General features: G+C 39.9%; 1 protein-coding gene across 2 annotated transcripts in view; it reads right to left on the reverse strand.

Moving 5' to 3' along the window:
* Positions 1–167: 167 nt before the first annotated feature.
* Positions 168–22,005, reverse strand: part of sema3bl (sema domain, immunoglobulin domain (Ig), short basic domain, secreted, (semaphorin) 3bl) — a 53,694-nt gene continuing 31,856 nt past the window's right edge. The window contains exons 5-16 of one of the 2 annotated variants that reach the window (XM_005937842.2): positions 15,331–15,421; positions 13,225–13,341; positions 12,895–13,037; positions 11,115–11,229; positions 10,914–10,983; positions 10,647–10,791; positions 6,098–6,329; positions 5,872–5,963; positions 5,572–5,613; positions 5,234–5,459; positions 2,901–3,028; positions 168–1,539 (exon numbers count right to left, since the gene is read on the reverse strand). In XM_005937842.2, the coding sequence (XP_005937904.1) occupies positions 1,027–1,539; positions 2,901–3,028; positions 5,234–5,459; positions 5,572–5,613; positions 5,872–5,963; positions 6,098–6,329; positions 10,647–10,791; positions 10,914–10,983; positions 11,115–11,229; positions 12,895–13,037; positions 13,225–13,341; positions 15,331–15,421 (1,914 nt within the window). In that variant the 3' untranslated portion in view covers positions 168–1,026. Of the gene's footprint in view, positions 1,540–2,900; positions 3,032–5,233; positions 5,460–5,571; positions 5,614–5,871; positions 5,964–6,097; positions 6,330–10,646; positions 10,792–10,913; positions 10,984–11,114; positions 11,230–12,894; positions 13,038–13,224; positions 13,342–15,330; positions 15,422–22,005 lie in introns of both variants that reach the window. The other variant, XM_005937841.2, reaches the window with a different exon arrangement.

The following is a 22,005-nucleotide window of genomic DNA, read 5'->3' on the forward strand; positions in this document are numbered from 1 at the left end:
GTGTGTGTGTGTGTGTGTGTGTGTGTGTGTGTGTGTATCCTGGTGGGGACCAAAATCTGATATTTATTATACTGGTGGGGACTTTCAAAATCCAGGTCCCCTTGGGGTTGAAAGCAATTTTCACACTCAAAATGTGGTTTTAGTGTCAGGGTTACAATTAGGTTATGGTTAGGTTTAGGGTAAGGATCAGGGTTAGGCATTCCTTTTTGATGGTTAGGGTTAGGGTAAGGGGCTAGGGAAAGCATTATGTCAATGGGATGTCCCCACGAGGATAGCAAACCAGACATGAGTGTGTGTGTGCTCTTTGCAAAAGAAAATTAACAATTACATACAAGAAATCACAAACCACCATTGAAGAGTCAATGAGGCTGAAAAGCAGGAAACCAGCTGTGACTAAAATCACCCTGCAGGTACGTGTATGTCACTTAAATCAGAGAATGAGAAGTTTTGCAGGTTTTCTCAGTGAAGACAGAAGTTGATTAAATCAAAACATTTCCTGCCATTTCAGTGACACTAGAAATACGAAAGAACAAAGGCGGGGAAGGCAGACAACTCCTCAGTGACTGGGATTTTAAAAAGCATCCTCAGAGTGTAGTTGAAAAATTGTCTCTGATCTCTTTTTTTAAACTACAGTCAACATCACGATTAGCAACAACCCGTTTAGTTCAGTTGGAGTCTCTTTTTGTGCCATCCTTCCAGACAGGTGAACACTTCGGTCTATTTTCGGGTGACAGCCAGAAACACACGAGTTATGCACTAACCTCATAATACCCCAAACTTCCCATACACTTTCACATGCAGTTTTTCAGCTCAAGTTGTGCTTCCATCCAACATGACTGTCATTTTTTCAGATTCTTTATACACTAATTTTCTTTACACACTAAAATTCATTTTGTTAAAATGAGCAAAAGAGACACGCTGCTTTGATCTACCATGGTTTTACAAAAAACTATGTCCTGAACTAACATTTGTCTTTTTTCCCACTTTCATTTTTGCTCTCATATTCCACTCCTCGCCTTCTTTTTGTCACTCCTCCCACGCCCTTAGATCCCGCGGCGTCCTGTTGCGTTCACCAGAGCTCTTGCTACGAGTCTTCCTGGCGCTCTCCTGTGCTTGGCGGTACTTCTCTATCATGCTTTTGTGTTTCCTCCTCAGCTTGTCATTGCACCACATCCTCTCGCAGTACTCCTCCACGTGCGGCAGATTCGACGGCCCGATGAGCTGCATGATATCCTTGAACCATATGCGCGACTGGCCGATTTGGCTTGATGAACCGCCCCTGCTGTACGCGCTGCAAGGCATCCAGGCTCTGAAAGTCCCTGTAGACCGGTCTTTGATTGAGTCAGAGTTTCCTGGGTGTCCACGCGACATGAGCTCATCCACGGTCTCCCCTTGGAGGACTTCGAGGGTGATGCGGGCCAACGTCTGCGTGAAGCCGTGCTCTCGAGAGCGGCAGATGTAGACGCCTTCATCTTGGTGGAAAAGGTTACGAAACAGGAGACCCTGATCCGTGGACATCACACGATCATCTAGCTTCACCTAAGTGTGGCAGATAGAAAATTTGTGTCTGATATTTGATACAACAACATATTAATGACCTCACTAAGTCAATTCAACCATCACTGCTTTTCACTTGAAGTTTGCTTCAATTTGTCAAGTCATAATGATGCAACCTGATGGAAATAACTTTTCACAGATTTGGTTAAATCTCCACTGATTAATGCAAAGAGCTACATGTGCTAATCAAAAAAGCATGAAAAAGTTAACTGGCACTTGATATATATAACTGCAATCAGACCCTTAACCTAACATTTATCTTTTTAATTTATTGCTATATATAGAGAGATTTGTTTGTTGGTTGGTTAATTCTTGATTTCTGTTTAAAGTTTTAGGATTTCTGTCCCTAAAGGAGTTCTGACCAGGATTTGACCTTAAATAGCACATGTTTCTCAGCGCAAATACCACAGAGGCATTGTTCTTTAAAGAACTAAACACTGAAGACTGCCCAACAATGTGTAAACACAGTACAAAGAAATCGGGACAAGAAAGCTTTCAGTCTTCACTTCACATTATGAGAAAAGAGAAAGGGAGAACTGTTTGTATTGTTTTCTCAACTTGGTTTGCAACATCAAAAATATATCATGGGATCAGTCACTGTTTTTATTTTTTATTTTTCTTCCGTTTTCTTTCCTCACATTCTCTAATCTTTCCATACTGCCACCCAAAGTCTCTCTGCCAACCCTATTCATTTCTATATTTTCCTCCATCTACCTCCCAACTCCCCCGTCAGATCCTATCTTTCAACCATCCTTTGATGCCAACAAAAACATGGCAGCCTTGTCAGATAGAGTGGCAGCCAGATGTTTATTTGCAGGGAAATGGAGAAGGGTGGTAATGCTTTAATACTTGCATGGCTGACCACGACACTCAGTTTAGCTTGGAGGAGCATGACCTCAAACAGTTGAATGATTACTGTGGGTTTGGGCACACAGAGCAACATAATTTTCTGACTTAAAAAGAAAAGAAAAAAAGACTGTATTTAAGTCTCAGTGACCAGCAGACAGTGAGTGACACTTTCAGTGGCATATGGTCAAGTTTTGCAGAGAATTCACAGTTTATGGAAGAGAGAGAGAATGATTGGGCATTTTGCTTTGAAATGCAGCTGCTTAATTTCAACCACATGTCAAATGGTTGTCAACTGTATCAACCACGTGCCAAACTCACACTCAAGTCTAACTTTTAAAGGCAATTACTCAGAACATTCTTTGCCAGAAGTTTTATACCACCCCTTGACTGTTTGCCAAAACCTTCCCACCTTCATCCTATTTTGGATGCAGTGACATCGACAGGCCTTTTATTGTGTTGATTCTAACCTGAATGTTGTTCACTGGGAATCTTACCTCTTCCTTGTGGTCATCACGTTGGACCAGCCAGGTGACAGTTGCTTGTGGGGAGCGAGGAACACACTCTAGGAAGGTGCTGTTGTTCTCAGTACCAAAGACCACTCTGTCTTCTGTTACATCAAGGTCTTCTTTTTTTAAAACAGAGAGTGACAAATAGTTTATTAAAGAATGAAATCTATCCATCCATCCATCCATCCGTCGATCCATTCAACATCTTCAGTCTGTCCTGGGTCTAATCATCTCAGCTGGTTTCTTTTGTGACTCTACATTCATTCCCTCCTGAATGACTGAGCTCTTCACCATTATCTGACAATGTGAGCCCAGACCTTTGAAGGGAAGTACCACTACCTATATCCGGGTTACATTCTCCACAAGGACACCTTCTACTGTACAGCATTAACAGAATGAATATAAAAATAAATATAAAGACCTGAATATTAGGTGTGTAGTCACAGACAATATAGTGAATAAAATAAAACTCTGACTGACTTAGTCAAGAGTTTGTCATGTGACTACACATAAACAATGAAGAGATGGAATCTGAAGACGTCTGCCCCTTGAGTACTTATGTAAACAACCTCACACTTGGGCACAAAGAAACCTTGGTTCACCAGGAGGGTGTTAGGGAGGCATCTTTCATCTGTGCACTCCCTTACATTGTGTGCCCTTAGGTAAGAAAACACACTCTTTCTATCCCAATTCTCAATGATGTAATTCCTTTTTCTTGTCTGTCTTCACATTTTCTCACCCTGATCTCCAGTATCAACTCAGTCATTTTCTGCCAAGAACTCAGTATGTTAGCTGATATTTCTACTTCACAAATCCCAAAGCTTACACTATGAGAACTAGTTTTAAATGAATCCTAGGTTGTTTTCTGCATGCACTAACATATTGTAAAACCTTTGTCTCATATACTTGGCAAATATGTCTCAGTCACATGAGTAAAAATAGGACAGCTTACCCTGAGATAGTATAGTATTTTTTGTAGTCAGAGACCAACTGCAAATAGTTGAGATGACCACTTTAATTTACAAGCTGATTGTACAGGTTACCTGGTGGGACCTGTCTTCAAACAATCACAGTCCAGCTTAGACTGGCTGGACTCTTAAATAACTGCAGTCCAATTTATAAACACAGACAGATTGCCAGCAAGTTGCAACCAGTGTGAGTCTGTCTGCACTGGGATGCAGACTGACTCACCTGACTCCACTCATCTGTTTTGCAGTAGGCAACTCAATTCAGCTAGTTGTTATCTGGTTAAATTCTTATAAAGTTAAAAGCAAAGTTTCCAATTTTCCATTTGAAAACAGATAAAATGTTTGTTTCACATCTGTCAGCTCCTGATTGGACTCTGCATGTGACTAGTTAATGTTGATTTCTATGCAGGGTAACAAGATTTAATCAGAGTACATGTAACTGACAATTTAACCATTTCAACTAATGCAAACAGCTTGATGACTGACTCTGATAGCTTTTCATTTTATTGCTACACCAAAGTTCCTTTGAAGATGGCAACTGACTGGTCACTGACATGGTAAAGCAACCATTTCAAAGGCAATGAGATCAAATTCATTGGACCGAGAATCATTTTGGTTGAGCTGCGGTCTTCAATCACTGTTTTAATGATCTCCTACTGTAATCGCTATGGTTGTCATCCTGTGGAAGAAGTCTCACAAACATAATCTGACCCAGACAGGCACAACCACGTTCATTTATTCTTTCAAACTAAAAGAAGCTGGCCTTTGATTTCTAAAGAGATGTGCAGTATACAGGAGACTGACATCTCACTGGTGTCCTTCGAGTCTACTCCTAAATCTCTTAAAATCAGTGAAAAGAGGTCATGCATTTTTCAGCTGATTGCCACTTTGATGTGGAATGATCAGCAACTTCAATGTTTTTCTGGGTTGTCCTACAAAAGTCTGAAATATTGCCATACCTTACACTTCGTTAAGACGCGGTTGTAGCTAACATAGTTTAAAAACCACTCCATCTCAGGTTTCAGCTCTCCCATGATGGATTGGTTAACCACTAGTCCATGATGTCATGTGGGTTCCTTTTTTAATCATGACAGCTAGCCCTACTAGAATATGAAAATATCAATTTAGTAAGCTTTTGTTTATCCAGTGATTGTAATGCACACTAGATGACAAAAACAAAGACTACTTGATTCAGTGAAGCCCAGTCAATGAAGGGGTATGTGACAGATGATTCAATTGTTTGACTTTCAGAGAAAAGCCTTACAGTGGTTACTTCAAGAAGTCACTGTGGCCAGTCCCACATAATCAACAAAGAAGAAACAAAGAAAGGGGCAGAGTTACAGCCAAGCTTACCACTGAGATTCTGATCCACACACTGCAGTGCAGGGTTTCCATGTCTGATGTCCTGTCTGCGGTAGCGTCGTTTGCTGTTGGGAATGAATCGCGTACAGGACGATCCATCCCATGCACAGTAAGGGTCTCTGGCAAGACAGCATTCAGCACAGGCTTTCCCGTAAGTTTCACAGCGATGGAGCTTCACCTGCGCCACACCTAGTGGAGAGCTTGCATACAAGGCTTGCTGTTTGAAATTATGAGGAGAAAAAAGGAAGTAAGGCATCATGTAGACAACACTGCATGTCAACTGACAGAAGCAGTCACTGAAAGTAGCAGCTACAGTTGGATTAACTCACCCTTTTCACAGATATATCCAGTGACGTAATTGGAGTTGGCACCTGCAATGTTGAAAATAATTAACTTCTGTTGTTGCACTTAGAGGCTTAAAGAAGAGTTGAAATAGAAGAGCAGAATCATAGATTTTACAATTTATGAACCAGCTTTTTCCACAATTCTTGCATACTATCATCTGTAAATAAATCTTAAAAGATAAAGTAAACGAGATGCTATGATAACACGTTTCCGGAATATGGATGAATCCTACAGTACATTATCACAGAGTGTATATTTAACCGACTCAATGGAACAAGCCTTACTTTAAAGACTTGTAGCTCCTCTAGTGTGACTTCCTCTGTCTCTAGACTGTTTCCATTGTTTAGTGCAATGACCTTCAACACTGTGCCAATATCTGAAAGAGAATCAGAAAAATTAAAGGGCTACAGAACAGACATAGTGTTGTCTGCTCCAATAATTCAGTGTCTGTGCTTGGATGGCTATAATGGACCTGGATGCCTAAAAGTTATGGAATAAAAATGCACTTACCTGTGCCAATAAACATGACATCATACTGCCCATCCTCCGCCTCAACACGATCCACCACTATTTGTTTCAGCTTATAAGGAATGTTGGCCTTTACAAGCACAGGGCGACGAAGGGCTGGATACACCGGCCGCCACATTAACGGGTGGCTGCGGGCAAACTGCAGGACTGAATCGGGGAAGTCCTTTGTGCTGCCAAACTCCCTGCCAGGTTGGTTGATGATTTTACTGGGGCACTGGAGAGATATGAGGGAGATAAGAAAGACATAGAGAAACAAAGGAAAAGAGAGAAAAACTAATGACGATAGCTGAAATTCAGTCCATAGAGAAAATTGTTGTTTGGCTAACTGATGGTACATTTGCAGTGAAGAAAGTGGAAGGAGACATGGACAGGCAAACAGAATCACGACAGAAGGAAGAAATCTAAATTCTCGCCTTTTCCACGTTGACTCTAAATTCCCAGCATTTTCTTGCATACAGGGGGTGTGCTTTCGGTAACAACTGTGGGCTAATTATTGTGTAGAAAACTTCTCAGAAAGCCCTCATTAAGAGTTTTATTGTGCCTGAAAACTTTGGATGAAAGTTCAGAACCACTGTTGCAGCTTTATGTGCGTGGTAGCAGTTTGTTTGCCAAAAAACAAAGAAAAAAATCCAGTCATTTGTGTCAGTGTAACAGTGAGAAAATGAATGTGCTAGGAGATTCTGTAAAAAATTTATAGTGCTGAAAACAGTCCAAATGAAAGCATTTATATGACCTATATGGTCTCTGGGTTTGTTTATTTGATTTAGATCTGCAGCTCTCCATGAAGCAGCTTAAGGTTTTGTGACACACACTGACAGTTTCATTAATCTTCATTGCAACTCTTTTACATTAGATTTATGGGTGAGAAAATGCCAGTCATCAAATACGTGACCCCTCCATCTCTGCTGGTGGTCAAAACCACTGAAAAGCAACGGCTTTTTCTGCGCTTCCAAAGCTGATTTACCTTCTTCAGTCTGTCAGTTCGTTTAGTTTTCTCTTAAGCTTTGATGGCGTTCCTGTCACAGTTAAAGGATGACGCAACCTGCTGTGGCTCTTATTAAGTTCAAGTACTTCAACAATAAGCAAGTACGGCTTGACCTCTTCTTTACAGAGGTCTTTACTTTCAAGATAAAGAAAGAGGTTCACAAGACTGCAGTCTGGATTTAATATACAAATGGTCACCAAAGACAACAAAAGAGTACTTACTGGCTCGTTTCAATAGTGTTACTTTATTGAAGTGCAAGTGCTGCAACCAGTTTTTTCATCAGTTCAGATTGCTCAATTCAGTTGAGTTTTTATTTCTGGTTGAGTTGAGTTTCATTTGTTTCAGGGTAATTGGAGGTATTATGACACAAACATGTGTAGAGATACCAGTATCCTCAATGCTTTTTACGTCACAGAATAAAGACTATAGACTATCAGATTCTCTGATTATTTGAAGTTTGACTTCTCTATGCTGACGACAAGTTTGACATTTAAAGAACAAAAAAGGTTGCAGTAGTAACGGTTTTGCCAAAAAATCTTAAATTGAGGTTGAGAAATGGAGAGAAATTAAATAGAGATTAATGAACTTAAACATAACGGATTCACGAGAGTCCAGTTTCGTATTTGATCACATTATAATGGAAGGTATGGTATTGTTATATTGTATTGCGTGTAATTGTCTTTCCAGACTGCACTTCCATATGGAGGGAATTTAATTACTACTGCTTATCACAACAGTAACTGATCCACACAATAGCTCTGGAATGGCATAGATCCAGTTTCAGAGGGGGGATTTGAGCTGTGCAGGGAGGTTACCCTCAAATATGCACAAACTATCGATGCATAATTTTTCTGAGTATGCTTTCCAAATCACACTGGTTATAATTTATTCCAGAAGATGTGGAATGTATAAGCTAAACCCTTCAAAGAGAATAATAATAACTCACTAACTTCAAATGTTTATCATACAGTTTTAAATATGAATGCATGACATTGTTGTAAATTGTTCTAGCATACCTTCCAAGCACAATTTCAAATGTGGAGCAAAATCAACTGGTGGTATTTGTATACAGTAAAATTGACCTCACACGTAACCCTGAACATAGTTTCTGAACAGAAATAAGTGTACTTAAACTGCATCTGTTTTCGACCTGCTCAGCTTACACGTTGAACATTAAATGCTTGTGCAGCAGAGGAAACTTCACTAATGTGTCTCCATTCATCTGTTTGCACTTCAAGTAAAACCTAAACTGAAAAAGTTCCCAAGTTAATATTCGACCTATCTAAACTTTGCTGCTGCAGCTGAACTTCCTTATGTCTCCATTTAAAGCCCAACAATAAACAATGAGAAGGAAATGATGTATGTTTGACAGGCACCTATTAATTTATACTATTACTGTATATGTTCACGTGTCAAGCATATGTTTTGTAAGTTTAAATTCTAATGAATCACCTGCATTTTCACCCCTTTTTGACCTTGAAAGTAAAAGAAAAACAAAAACAATACTTCATACTAGATAGGTTGGTGTGGGCAGATATGGGCTGATTTAAAGCATTACAAATATAACTTTAATGCCAAAAAGTATGGTTCATCCTATCTGACTTCACTGTTCTGTAAAGATTAAGAATTAAGATAAAGTTCAAGATCAAATCTAAGGCTTTCGTGATGAAAATTTCAGTAAAGATGGCAAAAAAAAAAAAAAAACAATTTCAGAAAACATAAGGTTAATAAATCTATCAAATTCCATATCTGTGCCTTGGTAGGATTACCTCTACAGCTTTAGCAAAACTGTAATAAAAAAGATCCCCCCGTCATTTGGTCTGCTGGAAACAATTCTGGTGAAGTTTAAACACAGGAACATCTCAATCCAAGATAAATATCTTGAGCAGATAAATCAACTAAATCTGAAATTAACTTCCATTTTCCATTCTTTTATGTTTTGACAGGTGACTTAAGAGACGATGATGGGTAGGACGAGGCTTAAATCTGTTTCAATGAAAAATCCATGGAAATAAAAAGGACTTTAATGTTCTGTCGGTGCAAGTGAAAAAGAACAATGTAGGTTATTGTAACTGAGTTTAAGAGGAGAGGGTAACAATTTTAACTGCAGCCAAATATCAAGCCAGAAAAAAAAGCAACCTCACTCTTCCCACCATCTGTGCCTCCTCCGGTCTGCCCTGAGCCATCACCATTTTCTTTCTCCTTCTCTATTTCCTTTTTCCTTCTCTTACTCGCAGATTAAGGCCAAGACATTCCTGTTAATCAAAGAGCCAGTGCGGCGAAACCACAGAGGTGTCTGCTCTGTTCTCACATAATTCATTTTCCTCCTGCCTCCATACTCTCCCATTCGCTATGGTAATGATGCTGCCTACACATGTGTTTGTGTGTATAACAACACTGAGTTACAGCGATGTGGCTGGGAGAACTTGACAGAGCTCTGCTGAGTGTCAGGATGTTAACCAGAAGAAGGGTCTGCACTGCGTACAGTCATCACAGCTGCACCGCCGTATACAGTAGTTTAGTTTACTGACACGGAAACTTTCTACACCCCATTCTTAATGTTGTGATAGCTCCTCTTTCCCGTCGGATTCAGTACACACAGGAGCTGAGCAACTGTTATTACATATATACACACCATTGCAGTCCTTTTTCTTTTTTTTGCTAAATAAGTAATGAAAGAAAAAATTGAAGTGTCAAACCACAATCAGATATGTTTCAGCTACTGTACGGGAGGTAATTTGCAAATGTTATGAGTAAGCTTCAGCTAAGTCAGTTACCCAACAGTCAAGTTTTACTATTACTAGTAAAGTTTATATATAAAGTTTTTTATATATATATATATATATATATAAGCCATGAATGGATGTACGTTAATCCATTCATGGCTTCATCCAATTCTCACAAGAAGTCAGCAACAGGGGAAGTTTTAAGGTTTGATCTCAGAGTTGAAGGTGTATCGCAACTGAAGTGTTATTGGGGCAGTTTGAACTGTTGCTGGCAGAGATGGGACGTCATCTGAGGAGGCAGAGGAGTCATTGACTCATTTGACCCAAACTAATTGACCTGGATGGGGTAAAATACTATGATTTTAATATTTGTATATTTAATAGCTTGCTGCCAAATGCAGTGGTCTGAGTTGTCTGATCTGTTTATTTGGATATAAAAAATCAGAAAAATCTTTCTTGGTTCGCAAATTCGACCATTGAAATTATGCACTCAGTGTGAATAACAACATTAAGAATGGGTGATTCTAAAAAAAAAACCCAAAATGAAGACCTAAGCACACCTGACAATAACAATTAAGTGAGGTGTCTGCATTCAGAAAGTCTTTGCAGTTGGTTTGCCAACACTAGTTATGCAGATTATAGAGACAGATTCTGAATTTCATTAGAAGTTATGAGTGTTTGCTCATAATGTTGGCATCAATAACATGTATTATGTTTTTGGGAAGCACAGCAGGGTCACTGGGATGGTTAATGCTGGGCAGCAACAATGCTCAAGTAACTTTAAAGTTAAAAATGATACATTTTGATTGCAATCACTCACCACGCCTGGTCTTGGATAAGGAACCCTGCCTTCATAAGCACCCCATTGGTAGTCAGGACCTTCTTTATGTGCAAAAGGTCCGTTGAAAATTTCTCTGATATCAGTCATGCGGTAAACACACACAGCAAAGCCCTGGAATACATTACTGTAAAGAAGAGAATGTAAAATGTACAGTGTTGGAATATAACATATCCAAAAATCATGTTACTGAGTCGTACAGATGTTGAGTGCACATTATTTTTAAAGCTGAGCTCCATGCGTGTTTACCTGATGGTACTAAAAATTGCATAGACATCTGGGTTCCTTTCATCCTTGGTCCTCATCAGGAAAACATCCTCTGTTTTATCAAAAGACAGTGTCAGTGTGTGCGTGGGAGTATAAATATGTGCAGATATGATACACTGTAACCAAGTGCAGGATCATATGAAAATTCTTATGTGTGTGTGTGTGTGCTTTAATGTGTCTCACCAAGTTGGTTGAAGTGAGTATCGATTCCATGAGGTCCTGGTACAGAACAGACAAGTCTGGCTTTGATAAAGGTGCTCCACTTATTGACCAGCACTCTCTGACCGCCGACATCATTCTGGCTCAAGATACAGAAAATCAATCTATAAAGCACAGCTGCGTATTTATTTCCAAACACAAATCATTCATTGTTTTGGCTCTTTACACCACCTCACTGGATGTGAAGTGAAAGATGATGAAAGTGCTGAGTTTCAGCTTCAGCGTCGAATAAGGATTTTCTGATCTCCAAGCAAGAGATCTACTCATAGTTCTTCAGTTTATGTGTATGTGTGAATGCGTATAATGGTGATCAGCTTTGGTAAAAAGCTTTTAGGCAAAAATCAGTATAGGAGTGTGGATGACATTTGTCTTGGAAAGAATTGGAGGCCTGACAAGGAAATACTACTTATATGAGGAAGAAAAAAATAAAGATGGAAAAAGGTGAACACAAGGAGAAAGAAAGTTAGATGGTGAAAGTTTAAGTGGGTTTTTGCCTGAGTGGTTTATCCAAACTTTACTGACACAGTCTATCAAAATCAATGGAAACCCCAGCAGCTGTGTGCGTGTTTTTGTGCTTGTGTGTATTTGTGTGTAATATTTTATGCATGCCTGTATTTGCGTGTGCTGTTACAGTACAGACATGGGTTTATAAGGCAAATCATTGCGTGAAAGAATGTTACGGAGCGTGTAGGGCAGATGGAGATCATTGTTGGGAAATCTGACAGCTGTGTGCATTTTGGAAGGAGAAACATTTCATATACTTCTAAATTTCACGATCAACCTTGGGGAAAGTAAATATTTGATCGCCCCAAAAGAAATTTGTCTTTTCCACAAGGTAGTTTATGACTGACATAATAGGAGGATAAACCCATAAAACCATTACCTTCTGTCCTGGAAAATTAATTCTGCAGGCATCTGTATGTGGCCATACACTCAGAAAGTCCCTTGAGTCAAACTTTTTGCTGTACAGTATCTAGCTCAGTGTTTCTGTAGCTTATCAATGACTCAAAATATGAGACCTTTCGTGACTCATCTGGTGCTCCTTTGCAATCTCATCTTCAAGTGAAATATCCCTACAGATGTCTCATTCCGGGGACAGGATATTTGAATGGCCTCGAGGAAGTGCATGTCTAGCTCACCTGAACATCTGGCTTCTCTCATCCACAGCTATCAACAAACCATCTTTCAGTGTTTCAGCATATGTAAGTATCAGTTTTTGTGGATCTCCTGAGTTAATGAAACTTTGTTTCTCTGTCTTTCTGTGGCATTATGATGCGACATGCATGATGCTATATGTATTTTATCAATGCTCAATCCTCTAATAATGCAGTTTCTTGTGTAGTTGTAGATATCTTAAAATATCAGCAACAAAGCACTTTATATTTTAAGGTAAAGGCCGTACAATAATAACCAATAGAAAACCCCAACATTCAAATGTCCCCGCTATGAGCAAGCACTTGATGACAGTGGGAAGGAAAAACTCCCTGTTAGCAGGAAGAAACCTCCAGCAAAGCCAGGCTGAAGGTGTGGCGGCCATCTGCCACAACCGGTTAAGGGTGAGGGGAGGAAGATAGGGCAAAAACCCACCGTGGAAGAGAGACAGAGATTAATAATAAAGACACACATAGTGAAAAGCCTGGGTCTGTGCACAACGAGCTCTATTGAGGTGGGTTTTACAACTTAAATTCTAAACCTTAAAGGAAAGATTTACATCAAATATAAAAAGCATTATGGAGCATCTTACCGCACACACTCGTCCAACTCGTGTGTGTATGGCCCCCTCTGTTTCTCCAGCCTCTGTGGCCTTCTCAGTGAAGAAGAAATACACCTTATCATTGTCTCTGTCATCATTATCCGGGATGAGGTGGGCTGCAATGAACTTGGGATCTGCAAGGTTGAAGATGGAAAAGAGTCGCATGTGGGAGTATGAGTAAATCACTTTGATCTTTATTTCAGCATCTTTATAGTAAAATTTTGCATATTTCTAACAGACTTGCTGTTGTTTGTTTGTACTTCTTGTTGACTTAACATTGTCTTGTATTGTAGAAACGCTCGGGAAAGAGTGAAACATTACCATGAAGGAGTTTCTGGTCAGTCTCTGTCCTCATTGTGGAGCGACCACCCATACTTCTGAATATCACAGAGTCTCTTCCCAGGAAATCTGCTGTCAGTCCTGTATACAGCTCCCCACCTACGGAGAGACAGGAAATGTTTAAAAGAAGGGGGAAAAAGATGATGAGAAGAGGAGAGTTTACAGAAAATGGTTGCAAGAATGTAAAAAGAGGGTAATTAGTAAATAAAAAAGGAAAGGCAGCCAAAAATAATGGGTGAGTTTGAGGTTTAGTTAAATGAAGAACATAGATGCAGGACAGGAAAGAAGAAAATGAACAAACCCAATACAGAACACACAGGGAGTGTAATTTGAAACTTAAGCATCCTCCATTGAGACCATCAGTAGTGGACCAACTTTAACTTTCAGCCACTCTGAAAATTCTTGCAAATGGAGATAAATAACAAAATCCCTCTTCCAGCACATTTTTCACAATATATTTTGGGAAATCCTCAGCTGTTGGAGGTTATCGGTCACAAGACAAGACAGCAACCCCAAATGCCTATAAAACAACCCACTGCAACTATCACATAATGAAGAATTATAAGAGTGAGTTTTTCATAGTGAAGCTGGGTTGTTTTCAAAAACACAACTGTTTTTAATTTTTCCCAGCTGGTGTAGAAACTCAATCTGGTGACAGACTGTTCTCATGTGACCTTGTGGAAAGTGAAAATTAATTCTTCTTATTTTATTTGGCCATGATAATGGTATTAGAAATGCACAGATACTTCTTTACCGTACAGCGAGACACCCATGCAGTCAAACCTATGTGGTAAGACATAATCAAACGTGCAAATATAAACGCACGGACAACATAATGCTTGCTGACAGGTCGTGGGGAATTGAGGTTTGCGCATGTTGGGAAAAGATCCTAAAACTGAGGAGGAGAGATCATTGAGTTGATAACTGATGAAGAGGATTTTCATCAGGTTTTTATTGTTTCATTCTCAGCGTCTCTGTTTCTCTTTATCTTTCTCATCCAGGGCTGCAGAGTGTCGGTCGAAGCTCTGTATGTGTATTTGTTGTTTCTTTCTTTCAGTATTTGGTTATGGCTTTAGGGACACAAAAGAAGAAGCTTTAAGGCGAAGAAGAAAACATGCATAACAAAACCTTGTGGTTTTAACCACTAATGATCACTGAGGCCAGCAGACAAACTGAAAGTCAAATTCAGTCCCGTAACAAGAGTCTGAATTCAGTCTGTCATCAAACACATCCTTGCTGACCCAGAGTGGAGCTGGAGATTTGCTGACTGCATTTTTTAGATTTTACCATTCAAATTGATGATGAATCCTAAACCTTTAACAAATTATGAGCCTCTACCAGCATGTACAGTATGCTTTCGTCTTTATCTGTTACTATTTCTATCACAAATGCTTTTGTGTCTCTTTTTCTGAATGCATGTGACCGCTGCAGTATCACTGCAGATGTCCAAACTACTATTTGGCTCTAATTTGCGGTCTTCCTGCCAATTACAGTGCACTGAGGGATGAATTCTGATGCTGAAAGCGCCCAGCTGTGGAGCCAGAAAGGGATGTATACGTGCACACACACACTATATATATTTCCACCCTTAGTGGATCCTGGGATTGTGTGTCATTGGCATAAATCAGCGTTATTTCACAAGCCCCAGTAAATACCTCGTGACATTTAGAGAGAAACACCCAGAACTTTTCAACCTTGTCCGGGGGGTGGGGGGTTAAATAGTCAGATGCGGCAAATGAATTAACAGCTGTGCCACAGAGCCTTATGAAATTGATATTTTGTTGTGCAACCCCTTTGACGGAAAATGATGACGGCTAGAACACCCCCTACTGGGTCTTTAACCTACTCTCTCTTTTTTGGCATGTTTACCTTTACTCTGACAGCAGAGAGGCAGACAGTAAACAGGAAAAGGAAAAGGGGAATTGACACGTGCCAGAGCAGTCTGTGTTTTAAATGTTTGGAATATGTCAGCGTTATTGCTGTGCGACAAAACATCTAATGAATCTTAAACGGGTGCCCTCGCCATATGGCTTCATAAACCACTCAGGAAGCTGTTTAGAAATGTAGGCCAAACAATACGGGACATACCACTGAAGGTGCTGGCGAAGGGGAAGCTGGGGTCATGTGGAACTCTTCCTCTTCCATTTTCCACATTTAGAGGGTCCATTGTGAACACGTGCTGGGGAAGGAAGACACTCAGTTAGTGTTTAATTCCTTAAGTATAGCTGATATAATGTATCAGTGTTTATTTTTTCTGATTCTGAGGAAAAGCTCAGCAGGTATGTCTCCATAGCAGAGCAAATTGGATCTTGTATAAAGGGTTAATTTTTTAATAACTGAAAGGCCATTGTTCTTCCCCTCTGTTTCATTGTCGACACAAATAAAAGAGACCATGCGCTGGTTTTAGTTTCACCGGGTGTTACATTTATTTGTCCTTTCAGCGAACCCGGCGACTGTCTGAGACTGACGGCGCTGTCTGAGATAAGAGGAAATGCAGGATCAGAGCAGTTGCCAGGGTTCAGAGAAATTTCCCACCCTGTTCCCAGTGCAAATTATTCCTTAGAGCTGTGGATTTCGAAGAGCCAGGAGGGTAATAAGTGTGTGTGTGTGTGTGTGGGGGGGGGGGGGAATCCGTAAAACACTTATTAAATCGACTTAAAATACAAACTTTTTCAACAATAAAAAAAAAGTGCTTCAATCCTGAGATCATAAAACTCAGTCAACACATACTCTGCGGGGGGAAAACAAGCAAAAGTATACAGCCAAATTCATGACATGAAAATATAAACAGTTTTTTGAGTCTGTGGCCAGATGATAGACTGAACCGTACACCATGTTCATTCAAACCTTTCCTATTTCATTTATTTTCATAACAGCAGCATATCTTGCTGCACAGCAACTGCTGTTTTCAGCACCACCAACAATAGTCTGAAACAAGGCGACAAGAGTCTGCAGCCACATCAGCTCCTTCACTCACTCCAAAAACAGTCTGTGCTGGAAAAATGTAGAAAGTATGAATGTGACATCACTCTATATTGCATGTTGGGACAATGGCTGAACTTTGTGATGAAATCAAGTTGTTATCTGACCCACTACAGATTTACTGCTTACCTTTGTTTTGTTTGGCTAAAAAGTCTGTTAATTCAGTCAAAATCAAAGCCTGTCTCCAAAAAGGCAGAAGCAAAGCATCGTGTGTGCACCGTGACAACACCCCAAGGTATCTGATGGAGCACATTTGATGCAAATGACCTGGGGTTTGATGGGATTTTGGGGGTTTCATGACATGCTGAAAATGAGCCACACTTACATAGCTGTCACTTACCTTTCTGTGCTTTTGTCAAAATTAAAGCTAAACACAGGTAAAGTGATTTTTTCCCCCCAAACCTGGCAGTATAATTTGAGTATGCTGAATAGAAATGGATGGAGACATGATTTTACAGGTTCGTCCTTCAGTGCGTCCAGGTGAAGAATATATTTTAGGTTTTATAATCCAGTTCTTGCCTGCCAAGTTAACATAAATTCACATTCCCCGCTGACGTCCATTTTACGTGAAACTGCATTTAAATTCTACTTTTCTTACTCTGGCAGAGCGGAGTAAGGAAGCAATTAAAAAAGCCTCACACAGAAGGCTTCTTTGTCCTTTACCCTTTTGTAAAGTTCACCTGACAAATACTGGCCATACTGTATCTTTGGATTGTGTGATGTGTCCACTTAAAAAAGGGTCATTGTGGACAAAAGGCCTTGTGTTTTTCTGTCTTTGAATTTCCACTTCAGTGACACCAGTGTACCAGTCTGTGTTTGCCAGAGACGCCTGCATGTGATCAATTCCAAATGCAGTCAACTTCCAGGGAAAAAAAGGGGAATAGAAGGTGACAAGAGCAGCAGTAGGACCTCTGGTTTAATGCAAGTGCATGTTACTGATTTAAGTGTCCTTACAGTGAACTTTGTCCGTCTCAATCTTTGTTCCTGTAATAAACAATGGAGCATTGTTACAAGGTGGGCGAGGCTTTGACTGAGCAGAGATCACAGGGGAGATGATGACATTGAAGTAGGCTTGATAAAAATACTGTAAGAAACACAGTGGACAGCAAATACGCCCACACACAGTGTGTCACCCGGGCAGTAATAAGTGCCAAATATCACGGACACGTCAAATTTCTTCACACTTCAAATTTAATGCACAAACTTTTTCATTTAATCTACATGTAGATTTTTGGTTTGAATGAGTTTTAAAGGTGTTGAAGGGCAGGCATATGCACAGAATTCACACTTCATCAGTTTTTTAGATTACGACGAGAAGTTAAAAGTAATCTGATTCATGTCTTGCCCTGTATGAGAATAGAACTCTTTAATTCTTCCAGTACTACACAAGCGGGATTTATGAGGGCTTCATTTGTCATTTTGACCAGATTTTATCCACACCGTGACGATTTTTATTCAAAAACTTTCATATGTCAATAACTTTATAGCAAAAGAGCAGAACCTTTTGTGTAAATGTATTGTTTAATTAGTTCATTATGTCATACAGTAAACCCTTTCCTCCACCACTTTGACTCTTTCTGTGTTGCATTTTTTCTCATTTCCAGCTGCTTTCTGCTCTTCGTCTCCTCTCATGCATGCACAGGTCGTTTAGCTCATTCATTAGTCATCCTTATCCTTTCGGCACCTCTTCACTCACATGTGTGCACGTATGTGTGTGTGTGTTTGAGTGTGCATGTGTGTTTTGCATTTCTATATGCAGTCTTTCCGCTGTGCACTTGTGCAGCAAATACGAGTCAGTGCGGCTTTCGGGGTGTTTGCATGTGTGCGTGTGCGTCTGCGTTATCTCATTGTGATCCAAAGGAATGGCGCAGCTGCCTGTTCAGCTGATTAGACTGTCAGAGTCACTTTGCCCATACTTTGCCAAAACAAATACACAGAAGTGCCGTGATACAGGGAGAGAGAAACATCCAGGCCACTTTACACACAGCTGTGCCAAGCAAAACACATCGGACCCCCGCTACAAGACCAGCAAGACAAGTGACTACTGACACAGGCACACACTTCCATTTGTGTAATTTAACATGCGGAAAACTTCATTTATTTAGTTTATTCATTAACCTCCATCCAGCGGATTATTTAACCTTTAAATTAAAACTAATACTGAAAACAATGTTCACCCTTAATCAGCGGACTAAAAGAGAGACTACAGATTCAATGTTAAAGACTGACCCACCTTCTTATAAATGAGGTGCTGGGATTCACAAGACAGTGAACACAACTTTGCTATTAGCAGTATATCCAGGTGTTTTCTGTTCCAGCTGTTTTGGTGGTTTGACCACTTAGGGGGCTAATATTTTGTGAGTAATGTTAGCAGTAATGTGGATATGTGCGTTTTCATTGCTGACAGCAACTACAGTAAACCAGAATTCAATGAATGACAAAGTTGCATTCATAAATATAGGGCCTGACTTGTCTAGTAAAAACAACTCTATTGCTCTTATTGTTGGGAATGTGAAACCAACTACTGGTTACAACCAAGGGGCAACGTCTGAAGCTGAAAAATGAAGTGTTGAAATAAGCGCAGTTCCTCTACTTGCCATTTGAGGCTGGCTCCAAAATCCCCATAAACTCACATGTTAAAGTGTCCAACTTTCAGCATTAAAAGGAATCGTTACAGCCTGGCTTAAACAAAAGGCCTGTACTACTGGATTTGGTCATTTCTTCATATAGTATAGATCTCTGTATCTTCCAGTGCATACACAGGTCGCTTAGCTCCTTCTGTTCTGTGGCTTCAGTGGTTATGAGAGTTTCTGCCTTTGTAATGACTCTGAAATGGGTGACATTTTTCTGTGATGCAATCATTGACAAGTGTCTCAATTAGCATCTCACAGGCTTCAACACTACTTAAAGTGATTAAACTGGACCTGTTCACGGTGTTTGTGTGCTGCTGAAACCTTTTGGAGGATTTTAATTTTGATTCAACTTCTAGGTTGGTGACTGCATCTACACTGTTACTTATTTAACTTTTACAAGACATTTCAGACTGAACGCCTTCAACCTCCCATATTTTTACAATCCTTTCTTTGTCAGGTTGACGACACAAATGGGTGTGTTTTCTCCACCAGTTAAATGAATGGATAGTGTCTCTTTGGGATTTTTCATTCTGATCCTAATCCTAGGAATAAAATAATAGGCTGCATGCAAAAATAACAGACAGGAACAAAAATTTGACTTTCAGTTTGAATTAGATCATCTGTCCCATTAAGATAAACAAAGGAAAAAAAATCCCATTTTGTCCTTGATTGTTATAAATGTTTTGAAGAAGTGACGCCACATTAAAACATAAAATCATCTGTCCTGGACATTGAATCATCAAGTTTATTTGACTTGTCCGGGGTTTATTATTTAACATCAGATAAAATTTTGCGACACGGAGCTGTATAGAACACTTAACGTCTAAAAGTGTTTGGTCTCGCTTCAAACATCTTGGACAACTAGCAGACCTCATGTGACACCATGTTGTACTTGGCTATGTCCCCTCTGTCCAGTCAAATAATGACTGGGCTTCCTCTCTCACCATTCAACTCTCCCTCTGGGGGAAGTAAGCATGGGAATCACACTCTCCCATTTCATCTTTTGCTGCCTTTCATTCCTCTTCTGTTTTCGAATTTATCTTTTCTGGTTTTATTTGCTTTTGAAAATTACTGAATATTCGTCAGCCAAAGAGAAACAGTCTGAGAATGGAGGGAGATTAGAAGACAAGCGGGGAAGATAAAGCAGAAAAAAAATAAAGACACAAGGATAGACGGAACGAGAGCTATTGCCTACAATTATAGCAATTATTACAGTTAAAGTTGATGTAAACTACCAATTAAAATGAGACAAATGGGGCAAAATGAGCAGAAAAAGCACAGGCAGTAAATTTAGCTTTCACTTAAAGAGCTCTAGTGAAGAGTCTGATCCAAAGGCAACACACATGAGAAGACTAGAACAGGTGATTTACAAGGAATAAATTTTTCATCATGCTTTCAAGCTTTTTAGTTCACTTGCAGTGCTGTTACACTGACAGGCATTTACTATTTTTCCCAACGGACATGAAAAATAACTCTTTTTAGGCCATGATGGCGAGCGGAAATGATTTAGCAAATTCCTTACTAAGCAAGTTTATTTTTTTAAGCTCCACAAAACACAAATCTTAAGTAAAAGTAAGCTTTAACTGAAAAATGGACCTTCAGGATCAATGAAGCTTGCTTTAACTCCCTGTATCTGCACATATACATTGAACTTTTTTATGTTTGAATGTTTGCTTGTGTCTCTGTCTCCCTGTCCACATATTTATGTTTTAGCTGGTGTTATTTGTTTTGATGGCTTCTATGTGTGCGTATAAGTGTGTGCCCGTGTCTGTGTGTGTGTGTGTGGTCTTGTATCTTTATGTCGTCACTGTAACATGTTGGTTTATTTTCACATCTATGACGCTGCCCAGGCAAGCTGTGTCACTCACCGCGGGGGACTTCAGTTTATGTTAGTCTTTAAGTGTTGGGGAGTAAGGGAGAGAGAGAAGGGGGAGACAAAGACACACAGACCTGAGACAAAAATTAGAGGTTCATTTAATGGGGATTATGATGCTCTTAACTGATGATAATTCACTAAATCATGGGTCATTTTTCTGAAGCAAGGAACGCGACACACGAGTTCTTCTTGAATGAAAACTTAATCTCACTGCACATGAGCATAAAAAATGCTTTTAGTGGTTTTTAAATGTTGTCTAAGACACGCCTGACCTCCAAGAAATATGAACATTACTGACACGGCCAATCATGAGGTTACACTGGTGGGATCGTTGACCAGAATGTTTCCAAATCCAATTCTTTGTTTTCATCTTTGAATAAAAGTATGAAATACAGTTGGGCTTGGCTAACACCAAAAGGCAATAACAGCATGTCCAATACTAATAGATTTAGTCAAAACACTGTCTGACAGTGCATTTTATTCCACTGAGAGCCAGCTGTTGTAAAATGAATCAAATATTTTCTCACAACATGTTGAAATTTTTGCGTAAAACATTGTTGACAGTCAGGCAACAAAGTGGCACCAAGAAAAAGAGAAGGGGGAGAGAATGGGGTGCCACTGGAGCGATAGAAAGAGTATGTATGTGCCCCCTAACTGAGATGAAACACCTATGAGGTCAAAGGTCATCCCACCCAGAGTCCAGGAACTGAGAGCCTGCCGCCTCAGTTCCTGGGAGAGGTCAAGCACTCAAATGGGTGTGTTTTCTCCACCAGTTTACAATTGGTTATATAAATGGACAGGCTCTCTTTGGTGCTGTCCATTCAGCCGGACTCGCTGACTACCTGACAGGAAACACTTGTAGTCTGAGTGGTGGTTTTAGACAGACACGCAAGCTGGAGAGCAGCTGGCGTCATGATATATTTTAGGAGAGAAGAAGTGATTTGTTTTTTGACATCCATACGACTGTTGCAGGCTGTTCCGCTCATTAAATACACACCTGGGCAGACACACATACGTGTGCAAACACAACTATCCTATCACAAAGTGCATCCCGTGGGGCAAATAAAACAGAAGGAGCAATGATTGCAAAGACAGGTGCACCACCTTCATCATCTTAAACTGGATAGCAACAGATGATTCAATGCACTTTAACAAAAAAAATGACACCTACAGTCCCTGTAGTTTCGTAACTGGCTATCTGAATCATTCCTGCAGGAAAAAAAACCCATAACCGTTTACTAAGAAGTGCTGAGTTCAAGTGTGTTGCTTAGT

This window comes from Haplochromis burtoni, unplaced genomic scaffold, assembly GCF_018398535.1.
Source record: "Haplochromis burtoni strain Fernald_Lab_line unplaced genomic scaffold, NCSU_Asbu1 Contig_60, whole genome shotgun sequence".
NCBI classification, from domain to species: Eukaryota; Metazoa; Chordata; class Actinopteri; order Cichliformes; family Cichlidae; genus Haplochromis; species Haplochromis burtoni.